General features: G+C 35.7%; 1 protein-coding gene across 28 annotated transcripts in view; it reads right to left on the reverse strand.

Annotated features, from left to right (window-relative positions):
- Positions 1-18,823, reverse strand: part of SOX6 (SRY-box transcription factor 6) — a 769,230-nt gene that overhangs the window by 210,329 nt on the left and 540,078 nt on the right. For all 28 annotated transcript variants that reach the window (XM_057299104.2, XM_057299106.2, XM_055094176.2 and 25 more), the window contains 2 exons: positions 8,657-8,829; positions 5,756-5,824 (listed from right to left, as the gene is read on the reverse strand). In XM_057299104.2, coding sequence (XP_057155087.1) covers positions 5,756-5,824; positions 8,657-8,829 — 242 coding nt within the window. The remainder of the gene's footprint in view (positions 1-5,755; positions 5,825-8,656; positions 8,830-18,823) is intronic.

Here is an 18,823-nt window from a genome sequence, read left to right on the forward strand (position 1 = left end):
TCCATTGAGTAGCTCTTGGGATCTGGTCAGTTCTCTTATTTTTAGGCGCATTCCAACTATAACAAACAGTCTAGCATGACTAATGTGGAAAAACTAAAGTGTAGTTTTAGTTCACAACAAGAATTTGTAATTTCTGCTGTTACAGCCCTTGCTAGTCATAATTATAGCAGCTTTACCTATTCTTTATAACCCAGAAACTTTATTATTAAAATGTTTGAAGCAGACTATAGAGCATCTATCATGACTTTTAAAGTTAATTAGATTACATAAAAGAAATAATTAGATTTGCATTTTTATCTTGGTTTTAAACATCCAAAGATCACAACAGCCTGCCTGTGGGCAATTAAAAACAGCATACAGCAGAGACATAGAGAGAGGAAAGAGGGTCTGTTTTTCCTGGCTAATTCATGATTGAAGATAGAATTACAAAATATTTTAAGGGCTTGCGGAAGCTAGGGGCTAATCCTAGACTTCTAAGCTTTGTTTATACCCCTCATTTCTTTGCAAGTGAGTATCATATGTATGTACAGTGCCAATAGAAGTATCAAATTACTTTCAATAGGTTTATTTAGTCCTTTTCAGAGAAAGTTGGAAGGAGATCCATTACCTGATCAATAACATACAAAAAATGACTATTTGCCAGAGCCAAAACAGGAGCACTGTAATTGCATTTTGTTCATCAATGCTAAATACAAATAACAAAGAAATATAACCTAAGACAGAGGGACTATGTGGGATTGAAGTCAGCTTCTGACTGTCCTCGGTTTTTCTGTTGGCTGCTCCAGCCATTTCCAAAAGACAATAAATGGAAGGTGCAGCTCTTAAAATTAGAGGTCAATTAGATACTTAATGATGAAACATATCTCCAATATATATCTATTATTATTATGCTAGCAAAAAATTAATTAACTAGGTCAAGTAGGTCATGAAGGCTAATGTACAAAGCAATTATTTCTGATCTTTAGACAACTACTTCACATAAAAAGGTAGTCCTTTATTCTGCTCAGCAGATACCTGAAATGCCTGTAGTTAATCATATTGAAGGAAACAAAAGGTAAGGTCTATCTCCTTAAAAGGTGAGAGGACATCTCAAGTTATTATGTTTAATTGTTTAAGGACAATCACTTCCTTGCTGATAATATTAGCATCTTTCTGGTTACCAAAAAGGAAGAAAGGATAACACACATTTAATTATGCTCTACCACGTGGGAAACATACAGACACACAAAATATATAAATAGCACACAGGAATATATTATAATCAAAATTAAAAACACTGTATATGAAAGATAATCATATATGCTTAAGAACAGAGTACAACTTCAGTGAAGTAATGAACACTGGTTTGGGTAAAAGAAAATAAGCAATATGTATTTCAACATTTAAAAGAAAAAGTTTTCAGATAAGACAAAGAATATTTGCAAAGACGCAGCAATGGCATTTAGTTCAGGCCTTCTACAAATAAAGTTTGCCATCTAATGCATATATTATATGATGAGGGGAGGGCAATGAATATTGCACATTAATCATAAAGAAAACAAGGCACTAAAAATTTCAAGTCTCACGATTTTACCCAAAAAAGACACATGTGTATGAATTGACTAAATCATTGGCCCTTGCCCAGAAAGCCAAATGCCTAAATAAAACCCCACCCAGCCAGTCCATTCTTAAGAGATCGTTGTTTAGTTAGTTATGTGAGGAGAGGACACTGCCTATATAGCTCACAATATAAGCCACTTGAATAACTCTAAAATTGGAGTCTGAAGAGACATGAATAATTGGATAATACTATTCATCCCTGGAAAAGGAAGTTTCTCACAGAGATATTTTAATGAGCTGAATTCTTTTGCAAAGACTCAGTTCTAGTTGCAAAATTCCATCGTTAAATGTGTTCCTATTGATGTGCTATAGAAACCAAAGAATGTGGTATATTGGATCCATAAAAAAAATCTTCTCCAGATTCAAAACCATGGCCTGGTCAAATGAGGTTAGATGAATAAATATGTGAAAAAAATCAAGAAATGAGGATTTATAAAATATTTTCTGTTTTGCCTAGAATTGTCTTATATTTAATCATTGATTAAAATACTGTAAACATGCTTTGATCTGTTTACAACTGTCAGATTAATTAAAAGTGAATTCTGTTTACCAGTTAGCATAATTCAGAAGTAAAATGCTTCGAAATATTAGCTAAGATACTACAGTTCAATGAGTGGGAGGGGGAGGATGAAATTACTGAAGCAGTTATCTTTCCTTTGAAATTACAGCCTATGAATCAATATTCCCAACTCCAAAGATCCATATTCCATGACCTATTAGTTTTGCTTTCCATAGACTTGGTAAAAAATATGCTATTTCTGTCCTGGAAATATCAAAAATATCTATTTTTTTCCTGGGCTCCATATCAGGAGAATTACTTCACATGTAAAAAATTAGAGAAATCATCATTTTCCCCAAAGCACAGAGGGATCTGAATTTACAAAGCAAACATTCTCCGAAAAGACCTAATATTAAAGTGATATTTTAATAATCATTTATAATTATTATCCTGATTTATTAAAAGGTAAAAATGGACTCATCAAAACTATAAAAACAGTTCACAAAATCATACATCTTACTTTTCCAACACGGTTTACATGGCTTTAGAAGAATCTATTTAAAAGTTTAGTTAGAATTTACGAAGGCAAAATAATGTTAAAAAATATATTCAAGGAAGAAATATAAATAAAATTGTTCTTAACTGCACATATAAGTTCTGAATAATTGCAAATAAAATAAACATGGGAACTTTTACAATACTATCTTAATCATGCCTTTTCCTATTTCTAATGAAAAATCCTGTTTTTCAATTTGTGGAAGCCATTCATTCATTTTCATTTGTTTCCATTATAATAGACCCAGATGTGTCTGTGTGGGGTTGTTACAAGAGGTTAGGCACTCTTCCCTTTGTTTCTATTAAAGCTTGCAAATTGGGGGGAAAAACAGTACTATTTCAGAAGACGGCATTCTAAACTAGAGGAACGATTTTGAATGCAACCACCTCATACTCATGACCCATAGCCAGTTGCCATGATTTAATCTTGCTGACCATGTAAGCTAATAGGTTCTAGGACTCAAGATATAAAAAGAAAAAAAAGTGTCAAACTTGCTCAAATTGTCTCTGTATTCATCATTTGCTTTTGAAAGAGAAGTTAAGTTTCATTTTTAATATATTTAATAATCTTTAATTCACCTTTAATAATTTTGTTTTATCCTTTGTTCTGTTTTGGGTTCAAATGAGAAAGTGTTTCTTTTTTTGATAGAAAAAAATGTTTGAAGCATCCCTCAAGTCTCATATTTTGCTCAGAAAGCATTTAAAATTAATCCAACAATCTCTCTCTTAAATTTGATTAAATTTCAAAAGCCATATTTGAAAATATAGTTACCCTTTCCCCTTCCAAAAAAAAAAAAAAAGAAAGTCTGAATATCAAATACCTGTTTTATAAGTCTCAGAGATGAATACATTTTGTGTAAGGAGTACGTGTTTTTCAGCATTTGAAAAATTTTTTGAATGGTCTCACATGTAGAAGGTAAATACTGACAAGATATGCCATAAAGCAGTAGCTCAGGACAGAATGAACTATAAATACAGGTCTTATTGCTTTCTCTTATTTTTTTAAAAATTTGAATTCTTATTACAAAGAATCTTATATTTCTAAAGTGAATGTAACTCTGACATTGACTATCTTTATTTTATAATTTATACTGCTAAGTTCAAGTGCTGATTAGCTTAAATTAAAAAATTAAACAACAAGAAATATCCACACATTTTAAAAGCAATCAAACTTCTATTAGAAAACTTGAAAAACATTACTCCTATCTTTTCAAATTGATGTTTCCAAATGTTCATTCCAATGAATATTTTAAGATCATGTTCTGTAGTTTTCTGAAAAAGATGTAGTCAATTTATAACTACACAAACATATATAAGTAATCTACACTAAAAATATTTCATTAAAATATTCTGAACTGATTTGGTTGCTATTCACCTGGAGTTCTCAGTGCCACAGGAAAACATCAGTGAAGACAACCAGTCAGTATAAACAGCACTGGACTAAGAAGTAAAATATATTAGAAAAGAATAAACAAGTAAGTTATAAAGCAGTAGTAAAAACAATAATTAACTGATATAAGAACACCTCAGGGAACTTCCTCCATTCCTGCTTTACAAATAGGAGAAACAGAGAGAACTAAACGATCATGTTATTTAACACCTACTGAGTTCCTACAGAGGGATCTACAGAAAAATGTAGGAAGCCACAGGCTAAAAATCTTGACCTGAGCAGTAGGAGCTACACTGAAAATTCTAATAAGGGCAGAACAAGGGAACACCTGGACAGTTATTTAATTAAGGGTCTCAGCATGAGTCATAAAAGAGATATCAGGATGAGAAATTATTCCAAGATTTAATTGTAAAGGCTGACTGTCAAAAATGCCAGACATTACAATTCATCTATATTTGGACTTTTTATTTTGCAACATGTGTACTTGAATATGGAATACTGAATACAACAAAAACCAACAAAAAAGTTGGCTAAGATCTCCTACTGAAAATAGCTGGACAAAATGCCAGCTAGGTAAAGGGACTGCTTCAGATACCAAATTAGTACTTTAAGTGCAGTAACTACCTGGAACACTGAGTATGATTAACAAAATGAAGCAAGGATCGAAGGTAAAATCCTTGTTATTCATCAATGAGATAGAATATTGCAGTAAACTATGACCTCATGCTACCGATTTTTTTTAAAATACAGAAGGGCATGATATTAACCTCAAGAAAAGTAATAATATAATTCAGAATACACTGGCCCAGCTAGTTTGAATCAAGATCCCAGCAGGTTCTCCAATAATCAAGGGAAACAAGAGTCTACCATAGGATAGGCATAACTCTGTGATCAGTGTTTCTGAGGATTAGTCACTAGACAGCCAGTTCCTTATTCTAGGGCTTTCTAGAAGTCACACACCTATATTTCTATTTGGAAAGGGAAACCATTTTCCTTGCCTATCTCAAATAGCTGTTCATTGAGTTAACCATCAAGTAACTAAAAGAATGTCAGAAATCAGACCATCACCTTTCCTCCCCAGATCATTGTAATTATGATCTATATATTTTTACATTGCCATAAGAAAAAGGGATTTTCTACACCATGTCATAATTATTCAGGAACAAGTTTTTCTTCCTTTTTAGACTGTAAGCTCCTTGAAGACAAACTATCACTCATTAATCTCTCTATTCCCTTTAGCATCTAGAAGGAATACAATTAATATTTGTTAAGGAACAAATTATTAACAGCCTTTTTCCAGATTTTTCTCATAATTGGTCCAATTAGTCCTAACAAGTAAATTAAAAGTAAGTTCTCTCTACAGTACTATTACATGGTAAAATACAAAACAGAAAGTGGTCAGTGGCAATAAAAAATACCATCTGTATGCTACCTGGGAGACCATTAGGTTCCCAGTAGGTAGCGTTAGGCAAAAGGCAAAAAGAAAAAAGATAAGGATTATTTTGCTTACATATCACATCAGAGAATAATGCTTAGGCCACCATCTAGTCCATATTTCTTACATTCAATTATAGAATTGTGCACAACATCCTTGAAAACAGCCCTATTGGTGCTGTTTATAAGACAGGGGTACATCTGCAGAGTTTTAAATTCCATTTTCAAGGAGGAAAGTATCTAAGTATAATCAGACGAGAGTAATAAAATACACTGACCTGGATCTGTTGCTGCAGGAGATTAATTTTGTGCTGCTGTTGCAGAAGTTGCTGCTGTTGTCTCGCAATCTATCAGAAATAAAGTTTCATTAAGTTAAAATGAAATGCTTACACCTCTGCCATTACCTCAGGTATTTCTCCTGGTATTACAACAATCTTTTACTGCACCTCTATGTGAAAGAGTTCCTATAAAATGAGAGAGGCCAAATCAGAAAGATGGATGAAAGGAAAAATTTTTAAACAAGTGCCATCTCTCTGCTTTATCTGTAGGAAAACTACCCCTTCTATTATATTTGTGAGCTATTCACCTATATCTGCATTGGTCAGCTGGAAATCATGGGATTTTAGAAATCGAATCCTTGTAGAATAGAGATAGAAAAATCTCTGGCTACATTTTTCTACATGGCTTAATTTGGATGTAAAAAGTAAAATCTGTAAGCAAAGACAGGAAAAATCTTCGTATTATTGCTTAATATGGTCTATGTTAGCAAAACCTTTCCTGATACAAAGATTTTCAGAACTGATACATTTACAAATATTGTTAAAGGAGTGCCAAAGGACACAGCAAAAAGTAAAAAATCTTTAGCTTTTTTTGTTGATGCTGTATGTGATGTACAAAATATTTTTAAAAACAAATTAAGCTGTAATTTAACATTTATCCATTTATCCTTTTGAGAACAATGTGTTTATTTCATAGTACAGGATCTATATACAAATTTTATATTTCCTTGTTTCATCCAACAATCAAATTCAACATCTAAACACATTATCTGGTCTATAAAAAGAAATGTTAACCATTTAATGCAAGCCCTACTGATGACTGTCTCTGGCCCTCAGGAGGTCAAATAGCTTCCTTAGGATAATAGTGTTTACTATGAAGTATGAGTCAGGCATCAGGCCACTATTGACTCAAAAGCTGAGCTGCTACAGCTCGAAGTCCAGAGAGATGATCCTTAGTGAGAACACACTCACTGCCAACCTAGGAAGCCAGAGAGAAAAGCAGCCAGAGAGCACTCAGAAGGACTTTGTTTAGTAGTGCCCTTTTGTCAAGAGTGTCTTTTCTTCCTATTTCTTCCTACTTCCAAAGCCAGTATTCTAGAATGGGTTATGTTGGAAGTGAAAATGAGTGTAAATCAGTTCCAAGCTATATACTTCCCAAGCCTTTTTGATGTTTTAGCCTATGCAGGGGGTAGTGCCCAAATTATATTTCATTCAGCACAAGATGACAACATAGCAGTCTGCTTCTAAATGTTGCTTTATGATTTCGGATGACAACTGGTTCCTACTGGAAGCCATGATAAAGCTGCCCCTAATGTAGACTACAGTGTGAGAAATGAGACTCCTCCTTGTCAGAGCTTTATACTTAAAGTGGAAATAGTATTTAATCAGGTTGGGATGGCCCACTCTGCTTGTGGATATTCAAATCAGAAATGTACAACTCATTCTGCAGCTCTAGGTATAGATGCTGGATCCTCTGAATATTTATTTCTTCTTAGCAAACCAGTGAAATGCCACTAGGCATCTAATATTGATGGTCCCTCCTAAATGATAAAGTGCTGCATAGAAATGCATCCAAAACACCACAGTGCAATTACTATCATCCACTCTAGACGTATGGGTTTGACACAGTGAAGTATGGTACATAAGCGCCATGTGGCTCAAATTCTGAATTTTATTTGCCAATCGGTTGAGCTACATGCTCGCTTCATTGAGCATGACAACCTAGTTTTAAGTGTCATTTAATTTTCATTTTGAAATATAATTACAAAGTGTTCACTGTAAGATATCACTCGTCTGCAAATGTGTCAAGATTAATTTGTGCTAGCTTATTCACAAGTGTCAATAGTTAATTACTGTGTCATCTCTGGATGGCTAAATGACATTCTAACTTCTGATTTTTTACAGTGTTCCTTTATGTTATTTTCCATTAGGGGCTGAGTCCATATTCCTACATGTGGGCAAATATTCAAGCATATAAAATACCAGACATCACAACTCATTAAAATCAACAGAGCATATATTGCTCTATATACTCCTATAAAATACATTTAACTGAAAAGATAATTCCAGTAATAATGTCAGATTCCTAAAAACTGCACATTAATTTAGATCTGTCTGATCTAAAGCATCAGGGACTACTCTATAGGATCATTGTTAGATTAATGTACTCTTATGAGACAAGAAAAAACATTTGGGAAAGTGATTTATTTTTAAAAGACATACATTTAAACTTTGCTATTTTTTCTTCATTCTCAATTCTAAGTCAATCAGGTCAAATACTTTTAGGAACGATGTACTAATTTGTATTCAATGACTTACCTATGCTATAAATAGTGACCATGTGATGTATCATCCAAACCAAGAAAACTTTCACAAGTAAAAGGAGGCAGGGTATTATTACTCTAGAAAACAGGCATTATACCAGAGCTATCTGGGGAAAACTGAAATGTATGGTCACCTCTTTGGATTTTAAACCTGAAGAAAATCATTGCACCAATGAGCTAAAAGATTCCCAAAGTTTTTCTGGAACAGAACCCCGTTTTTCTGGGAGGAAAATAAGGCCCAGAGAAAAGTCACTTACTCATAGTGAAGCTACAGAGGGATTATATGTGATGTCTATATGAATAAGCATCCCCAAATCATTAATCAAATCCAAACCTGAAACAATGTATCATTTTAGTTATGCCCAGTTGCTATGATGCCTTTTTTGTACACATATTCCCTCAAAATTCTTGAAGACCCTAGATTTCCAGAAGGCTTTGTGTTTTTTTTTCCATCTTTTCTTATTTTTATTTTTATTTTTTAGGAAAGCTTACAACAAATAAGCCAATCAATTTGATTACTCTCTGAGCCTGGCACATTCCACATCTCCAGTTCGTCAGTGCCTTTTGCAGGGCTCACCTGTTCTTGCTGTTGGCGAGCAAGGTCCATTTGCTGCCGTTGTTTCTCAATTTGTGAGGCTGCCAGTTTTTTCTGTTCATCATGCGCTGCCAGTAGCTGCTCCCGTAAACTGATCAGCTGGGTAATCATGGTGGAGAGCTGCCGTTCTTTTTCTGCCAGGCTCTCAGGTGTACCTAAAATGGAAGCAAGAAGAGATCTCACAAGCTTGAGAAATACCTGGACGAATAAGGGAAAGGAGGGCAGAATTTAGAAAGGGACTATCCTAAGACATTTAAAGATCTGGGACAATGACTGGAGGCCATTGAGGGTGCAGGAACACCAGAGAGTAATTACAGCAGTGGAATGAATGCTAGGGTTCCTCACTGTTCCTGCCAAGAGAAAGTATTGTCACTGGTAAAATTCTCGCTCACTCTCCCCTCTTGCTCTAAAAAAAGCAGACTTACCCCATTTTCTCCTTTTTGCCCCCAATCTATCTGATTAAGCTAGGAAATCCATGATATTTAATATGAAAGATCAGAAACTATAGATTATATTAATATTCTATAATCACCTCTAAGCTCAGTGACTAACAGTATCTAAGACATAGTAGGTGTTTAATAAAAGTTACTTGAGGAAGTTTCTGATCCTTGCCCTCACAAAATTTTCTATTGTACAAAGATATGTCACTAAAGTTTAAAAGTTAGGAGTCAATCTCTTGGCCATAGAGAGAATACTACAGAGAGAATTAAAACTGCCTCAGGTGAGAAAAGATTGAATGTGATTTTTTTTTTTTTTCCTGAGAAAGGATCAAGTAAAATTCCCAAGTTCATCTGTAAAGGCAACAGTGTTGCTTGGGGGGCTCTATCACCCCTTTGTCATTTGTCATTTTTCAAAGAGAAAAAAACACATTCAAGGTTGAAAAGGTTATGCATAAGGATATGCTGTTTAATGAATATGATGTCGCTGAACACTTATGGTATGCACTAATGGTGCTGAACAGTCTTTTTATGGGCAAATTGCACAGCTCTCCTAAGTAAACGGTACAGAATCCTTTTGTGAATCTAAATTAGAGCATTTTACCGCAGCATAAGAATTTCAACCCACTGTATCTGAACCACAGATTTCATTATGAAGAAATGATCTGTGATTTGAAAGCTTTTCAGAAAAATGCCACCAGCTGTCAAAGGGGACAAAGATTGCCAATTTTTGTGTGTGCAGAAGGAGAGACTTCCAACCTCCTTATGAAACCCCCTCATTCCTACTAAGAAAGCACCATTACAATACGAGAAAATATTTTAATTATGAGTGGCCTTATTTTTAAAGTAGCCCAAAGGAGAAAGAGAAACTTCAGAGGATGCAGGCTAGCACTTGTTAGTATATGATTTCTGAAAGGTAGGACTGACATCAACAGAGAAGCTACCACATTTAGGACTATCGTGGGATTCTTAATGTCAACTCAGGTCCAAAAAAAAAAAAAAAAGAAAAGCTGTCAGTATCTCTTATATCCTCAGATTTACTGAGCTCAATGATGGCCTAAAATCAAAATTAAAGGAAAAATAAAGTTGTTAGAAAGTGTATTCCACTGATAAGGAAACAAATACTGTATCAAGGCTAGTCGCCAGCTACTCCTTCTAGATCCTGGAATTTATTAAAAGAAAATGGGTTTTTACTTCAGCAATGGGAATTTCATCTTGGTAAAAGGAAGAATTTATTGATCCAGAACTTCCAAAATACAAAAGTAGGTTCCCAAAAAGAATCATAAGATCCATAAGATCTCTTGAAAAGGACAAAAAGTTCAACTAATGTATTTGTTAATACATACAGGAATGAGAAAATACAACACAAGAACGATATTTTTTAAATTTACATATTGAATAAATTTTTAATTCAATAAACATTTTCTGAATTGCAACTATGTGTCAGGTACTATAACAAGAACTAAGGACAGCATGGCAAGTAGAAGCAGACACAGTCCCTATTCTTAGGCATTTTGTAGTTCAAAATTTGAAGAGATAGGCTGGGCACGGTGGCTCATGTTTGTATCCTAGCACTTTGGGAGGCCGAGGCAGGTGGCTCGCCTTAGGTCAGGAGTTCAAGACCAGCCTGACCAATATGGTGAATCCCCGTCTCTACTAAAAATACAAAAATTAGCTGGGCATAGGGGTGGGTACCTGTAGTCCCAGCTACTTGGGAGGCTGAGGCAGGAGAATAGCTTGAACCTGGGAAGCAGAGGTTGCAGTGAGCCAAGGCCATGCCACTGCACTCCAGCCTGGGTGTAGGAGTGAGACTCCATTTCAAAAACAAACAAACAAAAAATTGAAGAGACACCTTAATCATGTAATCAAACATGTAAATGTAAACTACAACTACATAGGAGTACAAATAAGACAAATGTTCTGTGGGAGTTTAACCAAATTTGGGTGCCCAAGTTCAGGGAAAGTAATCTGAAAAAGCAACAAATTAACAGAAGGATAAATAGGAGTTAACTAGACGAAGAGTTGGAGCATGGTTTGAAGGAGCTTTCCAGAAAACGTGAAATTGCAATGACAAGGAAACTACAACTGAAGAAAGGGTTGCAAGAGAGTGGTTGGTGGTCAAGGAGCTTTTCCAAAAAAGAAAACGCTATAGGCAAAGGTCATGTGTGTGTGCATGTGTGTGTGTGTGTGTACACATATGTTGGGGATGGGGGGCAGTTTGGTGTGTTCCAGAAATTGAAAGAAGTTAGTGAAACTTGAGCAAGGAAAATAAACAGGAATAGAGCATTAGATTAGGCTAGAGAGCTAGTAAGAGGGCATACCATTCAGCCCCTTATAGACCATGTGTGATGATCTACCTATTTATTCTAAGAATGATTCCTAATCACTAAAGTATTTTAAGAAATGAGTGATATGGTCATTTTGGTTGCAGTGTGGTGAATAGATTGGAAAGACATGAGATAAATGGGATGTATACATATTTTATTATTATATTTTGTGCAATATTCTAACATACGTGTAATTGTATTGTAATACCTGTCTATATGATATAAGTTAAGAGAAGGTTTATTGGATATAGTGATAGTTACTGTACTATAATTTTTTGTTAATAAAGAAGAGCTTACACAGGAAATTTTGGGCAAGGACCAATACCAGAGTTGGATCTAGTATTTAGATTCCCCAACAAATACTGGAAATTTTTCTCTTCTTCCATCTTAAACAATCTTTCAACCATCTTCAACTTATTCCCCTTTCTCCTCTGCATAGGCACAGAGAGGCTAAAGATAATACCTAAGTGACTTCTTAGCCTCTTCTGTTCACAGTGAAGCCAAAAGATGTATAAATGCATTGGTGCTTCCAGGGTTAATAGATATATATAAGTATACCTGAATTTATGGAATAACACCATTTAGCTGAATCCAATTGTAAACAGTCAGTGGCATCTAAATTTTTTCTTTGGACTTAAAAGATACACGTTTAAGAAGAAAATGCAGAAAGCAGTATTTTTAAAATGAGAATTTAAACACTCATATAAGGCTGTCACTATTTTTTCCTTAAACTTGAGGAATACATACAGTCAACCCCCGCTATCTATAGGTTGCACATCCACTTATTCAACCAAGCACAGACTCAGCCAATCTCGAACTGAAAATATTTTTAAAATAATAACAACACAATAAAAAATAACACAAATAAAACAACACAATATAACAACTATTCACACAGCATTTACATTGTATTAGGTGTTATAAGTAATCCACAGATGATATGAAGTATGTGAAAGAATGTGCATGGGTTATATGCAAATACCAGGCCATTTTACATAAGGAACTTGAGCATCCTCAGATTTTTTAATGTATATATTTTGAATAGTGGCATTAAAAATGAAGTTGGAGTGAAGCATAGTAGTGTAACAAGTCTGAAATTCCCCCTGTATTGGGGATCATATATATAGCCAAGTAGCCCTTGGGGCTCAAATTAGGGAAAAAACACCATACAATAGCTTATATTCAAAATGTGCAGATTAATTTGTGTGTGTGCGTGGCAGTGGGAGGGGGATGCATTTTTCTGTTCTGTACCCACTGTATTTGTTCGGGTATAATGGTTTGAAGCCAAGCATTTAAGACCTATAATGCAGATTTTCCTGTTTTAATTAACAGCATGTGTTCATGCCACTGTAATAAAAATAACATCAAGTCTAAATCACACTGACCATCCAACCTGTGAATACAAGTTTTTTTATCTTAAAAAAATTAAACATGAAACTGTGCCATGGCAAAGGAACTACAATTGTAAGAGTTGCTGAAAGAACAGATAATGATGAGACATAAAGGAGCAACCAAAATATAGTTAAGTTTTGTTAAGGATGGCAAAAGATCTTAGAATGCTCTTATGCATTAACTCTATATAGAAAATAGTATATTGGCCAGGCGCAGAGGCTCATGCCTGTAATCCCAACACTTTGAGAGGCCGAGGTGGGGGGATCGCTTGAAGCCCAGAGTTTGAGAACTACATGGGCAACATAGTAAGAACCTGTCTCTCCAAAATTTTTTTTGTAAAAAATAAGCTAAGCATAGTAGCACACACCTGTAGTCCCAGCTACACAGGAGGCTGAGGCAGGAGCATTGCTCGAGCCCAGGAGTTCAAGACTGCAGTGAGCCATGATTGCGCCACTGCACTCCAGCCTGGGTGGAAGAGACTATCTCTCAAAAAGAAAGAAAAGAAAAATCATGTCCTAAATCATGTTTGGAGGTTTGAAAAAATCAACTTGGAAAAAAAGTAAACCAACTTCTGATGATCTGCCCAGGCCAGCAGAGGTCATCAGGAGCTACCTAACATCATCTGTTTCATGTCCTTCAAGCTATCTTAAAATGATTCTCTAAAAAGCACTGCCAGAAAATAGTCTTCTGCCCAGCTCCCACATAAAAACAGAGGTAGTTTCACAAACCACAAAAAGGGAACCAGCAAAAACACTTCTGTACACAGCTTCTCTACAAGTCAGCATGCCTTTTATCCAACATCACACAGTGTGCGCCTGACACTCTCTACTATAAACTGTATCTGTTCTCCAACTCCAAAGACAGTGCAGCAGGGTTTTTTTTTTTCTTTTTTCTTTTTTTTTTTTTTTTTTTTTGTTCCATGGGGTCGTCTTTATCCCCAAACCACATCTGTCTTGAGTTTCTCTCAGATTAGTCAGGTGGATCAGTGCTCCCCAGGGCCTGCTCCAGCTGAAGTATTTTAATTTGACTAAACACCTGATTTATTTTATCTCTCCGATGAGAAAGGCAGTTTGTCTTAATAGAGCCTGTCAGCCCACAGCCCCATTCACAGCAATTTACAGGCAGCCAGGGACGCTGGAAGAGAAGAGTGCCGTGATTCTGTATTTTATCCTCCTCCAGAAAGCACCTAAAAGCAGCTATTCACTGCTACTGCATGTGGCATTTTAGAACTGAATTAGCTTTTTATTCAAGTAACTACACTTGTTGTGAATAGCTTATCTGTAAAATTGCTACATTCACTACTGATTTTATTAACCTTTGGCTCTATCACAAAATGGTCTTCAGTTAGGAAAGACCTTTAAAATTGACACATTTTTTTTTCTTAGGGGCCTTTATTCCAGTGACTTCAGATTTACTGAATTTGATCCATTGAATTCTTTACCAGTTGTACTTAAAATTTTGAGTCTCAATAGGAAGTCAATAATGCGTAAATAAGGAAACACTTTTCAAAATATAAATATGATGACAATTTCCCCCATCAAAAGTTTTCAAATACCATCTTTCATTATAACAGTTTCAAAATCAGCCCTCTAGCCTTTTTTGGTCACAATCTGAAGAACTTGAAAAAAAATAACTGAACTGTACTATTTTTTTTTAACTTTACAAACTATTACTACCTGTCCCCAGGCCCAAAGCCACAGAGAAGATTCAAAACAGATGAGAATTTAGGCAAAATGAGATAAATAAGACAATTCTCTTATTGATATAGCATGAAAAATTAAAATAAAAAATTAAGTTTAAAATGTATTTAAAAGCCTTTTTTTACATCAGTTCACAAAAGTTAGCACGACAGTCTGCTAATTTTGCCCTTATGAAATATATATAATCAAAATCAGTGGTGCTAGAAATAAGACTGGTCATTGGGAAGTCACTGAAGACCAGATCTGGATAAGGCAGGCAACTTGCAGGGCACTTTACTAAATGGAGATTTACCTCACCTCTTCCACAGTATTCCCATACCTAGAACTTTTACAATATAAAAATCTTAAACAGGTCATTCATTAAATAGATATTCTCTGAAAGGGAGTCACCACTATGTGATGACAACTAAGTTTTTCTAATGAGAAAATCTAGAAACAACACAGCAACGGAGAAAGAGAAAAAGAGTTAAGAGAGGAAAAGAGAGAAAATGAGTACGAGAACAGCTAAATTAAATTTTGTGCATTTCTCCACATCCTTTCTATCTCTAATAAAATGGGCTAGGCAAGGTGGCTCACAATTGCAATCCTAGCAATTTGGGAGGCTAAGGTGGCAGCATCTCTTGAGACCAGGAGGTTGATGCTGCAGTGAGCTATGATTGCATCGCTGCACCCCAGTCTGGGCGACAGGGTGAGATCCTGTCTTTAAAAAAAAATAAAAATAAATGAAGGGCAATGGTGTTAACATACCAAGCCAAATAAAATAAATAGTCAACAAATGGCATTCTCTAGAAACATGTCCCAGGGAATTTAAAATGAGATTTAAACCTAGACATTCTCCTGTATTAGATCAATGCACACATTAATAAACTTAATCGGACTTAATGAAATTATAAGAAACCTGGATAACTAACAAATGTCTGTGTTTAGAGTAGTGGGTAGGGGTGGCACTGACACTGGAGTGGAGTTCTGATGAAGATACCCTTTTTCACATAAATCCTAGAAAGATTAAAGCACTTAACAGTAATTCCAAAGCAACATCAATCAAGGAACTCAGCCAACAATCCAGAAAGATTGTAAATTAAGTTGAAAACAAAAGCTCTTAAGAATCAATTCCCTGGTCAGTTCTAATTTTTTTAATGGATATCGTTTTAGAAGAAAGCCAAAATAACAATGCTAGTCATAAAAGAAAGCTGCATTGCTCTTTTCTACCCACAGATAACCTGGGAAAACTGCTGCATCTTTACACTGCAGCCTCCTCACACATCTGATGGACTGTGATGTCTCCACTTCACAAGCTCAGTCCATCATTTAGCATTGGCCTTTTTGGATACAGCCTTCTTTTAAATGTCATAAAACATAGCAACAAAAAGTCAACAAAAAATAAACAGGGTAAGCTGAAGAGACTAACAGTCTATCAGAAGGTCCCCTGATAAAAGTTACTTTGTGGTGACTGCCTGAGAAAGGAACCCCTGTCCCAGCATACCAGCAGCTAATTTGAGTTCTGAATCCAACAGCAGTTTTAAAAGCTTTCCACACTAAACGGCCCTAGTGCATCATAAAGATAAAGGATTTCAGTACAAAACCACCACAAAGACCTCTATTATCTTATCAGTCTTTGGTTACAACAGCTGAACCAATATGACTAAATTCTGAATGACTTTTTTCAAAACAGCAGAATACTGGAATTTCTTTGTTTTCTCATCAGTCAGCTATTGTCATTGCTCCCATATGCTACTGTCCATTCCTCAGTAAATAAAAAGTTTAATAAATGCAGCAATTGTGCTCTTAGGAATCACTTAGGGACCACTTCACAGGAAGTGTGCCTCATGAGTTGAGGTATAGGCTGTTTGTTACCGTTGTTGTTGTTTTCTTTTTCACTGAATGTATGAGAATTTCCTTCTTGATATTCACCTTTAAAATGTCATTAGAATCTACAGTGTACAAACAAGGCAAAAATACCCAGGTATTTCCTAAATTAAGATCAAACTCTCCTATACCAGGCACACTCAAGTCTCCTACTTCCCCTCTTCCTGGCTGCAAAAGGAAGTCTATTCCTGGATCAACTGAGGTCTATTCATGTCGCAAATCCTAACAGAGCAAGAACAATCCATGGAATCCTGCCATCTAGGCTCCCAACCTCACAGCTGGGCTTTTAGCCCATTGTGCTTTATAAGCCCATCCTTTTTGGATCTGGAAACGAAGGTATTCTGAAACATCTCTCCTTCAATATAAGACAGACTGTCTTTACATTACTGTTCTCTGTGGGTGACTGCCAGTCACTGGCTACATCTCCATAACCTACACATAAAAATAGTAATTTCTGGCCTTTCAGAAACATGAAATTCTTTTGTCCTTTAAAGGGGAAAAACAATTAAATCATTTGTGTCAATATCACCACCAAGTATTGCAGGATTGGCTCTTTCTCTAGAAGCTCCATGAGCGTTAGGAGAGGAAGGGAAGGAGTAAGAAAAATAAACTTTATTAACAAGGCATTTTCTTAAAAATTCTTGTTATCTTAATCCTCTTCCAAAAAGTTACATTGTTATTTTCATTTCACAGATGAAAAACTAAGCTATTGAGACAGAAAGTAATTTGACCAAGTCATAGAGCATTTAATTGAATTTGAATTCACATCCTCTGATTTTTAATCCAAGCGAGTCTAGAGTCTAAGAAAGAGGTATCTTCCCTCATCTCACACTTAGAATACATAGTTAGGGAATTTCTAAAAGTTAGGAGCAATGTTCTGAGGTACCAAGAATCCTAATGCTATTTACAGCTAAGAGATATACAACTAAAAGGAATGAAGAAATATACAACTTCTCAGTTAAGGCTTTGTTTACAAAATAAGGCAAAAAGCTTGGCTAGCAATCAGACAACCAAAGAGGTCAATAAATTGAACTTTGACATCTTATGGATGTGAAAACAGATCTTGACATTAAGTGACATGTCTGAATTACTCTAGAAATTAGCAGCAAGCCTGGCAGACCAGATTCTCTGTATGCTTATTCCCCAACCCTTCTCTTCCCAAATAGCATATGGCTTCCTGGTTTCAGGCCCAAATACAGTAATTATGCAGACTCCGACATTCTCTGGCATTCTCCAGCATTCTCCAGCATTCCAGATACAATATTTACAACACCCATGAAAGTATGAGAAATACACTCAAATATTTGCAGGAGTCCAGTGTGCTGCTGCCCCGGGTGCAGTGTATCCGTAGGCTGAGGCTGTCAGGTTCTAGCCAAGAGAAAGGTATGTGGAGAAGTCTAGGAAGTGAGTCTAGCATGATTTGAGAAACCTCCCAGATACAACTAAGGCTTGGGACAGTTGCCCATACAAACACACCACATACTGTGCCCATTTCTAGGGTGTATTTACAATTTGCCTAGAGGAAATCAAGGGAATCTCTGCTCTAGCCCACTATGCCCCTTCATACAATAATAATAGCTTAAACTTATACTACGATTGCTTTGCACTGGGAAAAGCTTTATATATTAAGTCATCTATTCCTCACAACAGTCCTATGAAGTAGGTCATATTGTTACCTCCACTTTAAAGACAAGGAAACTGAAGCACGCAAAGGTAACGCAGCTTGCCCAAATCCTTAGCTATTAAATCATATATCTGAGATTCAAAATCAGAAAGTCTGGCAACAGATTCTGTCCTCTTAACCACTATGATAAATGGAGAATGGAACTCCTGAATGTCCTACCTTCTCAAAATTACTTTACCCAACAGACAATGTAGCTGAGATTTTCCTTATAATCTATTTTTAAGGATGTTTTATTTTGTTGGAATATAATATTTCCTAAATATAATGTTTACTAAAGTGAAAGCACTTATCTAGGGAATTATCTATGACACTCTATTTTCTTTAAAATATCCCAGCGACTAGTACAATGTCCTGTGACCTTTCAGTCCAAGTCACAAATATCCAACACAGCTTGTAGTCATCTAATTTACTCTCCTCTTCCATACTCACTGTCATACTCTTTTTTTTTCTTACTCTGATCTTGTTCCCTCCAAGTTCACTGGTGCTCAGACTTCTACCTTGATTCCTAATTTTCATTCCACTGGACCTCTGGACTTGGACTCTCAAATGGTAGAAATTTGGCTTCCCCAACAGACTGATTTGACTGGTCCTCTGTCTTCTTCTTCTTCTTTTTTTTTTTTTTTTTTTTTGAGATGGAGTCTCACTCTGTTACCCAGGCTGGAGTGCAGTGGTGTGATCTCAGCTCACCGCAGCCTCCACCTCCTGGGTTCAAGTGATTCTCCTGCCTCAGCCTCCCAAGTAGC

The sequence above is a fragment of the Pan paniscus genome, chromosome 9 (genome assembly GCF_029289425.2).
Source record: "Pan paniscus chromosome 9, NHGRI_mPanPan1-v2.0_pri, whole genome shotgun sequence".
NCBI classification, from domain to species: Eukaryota; Metazoa; Chordata; class Mammalia; order Primates; family Hominidae; genus Pan; species Pan paniscus.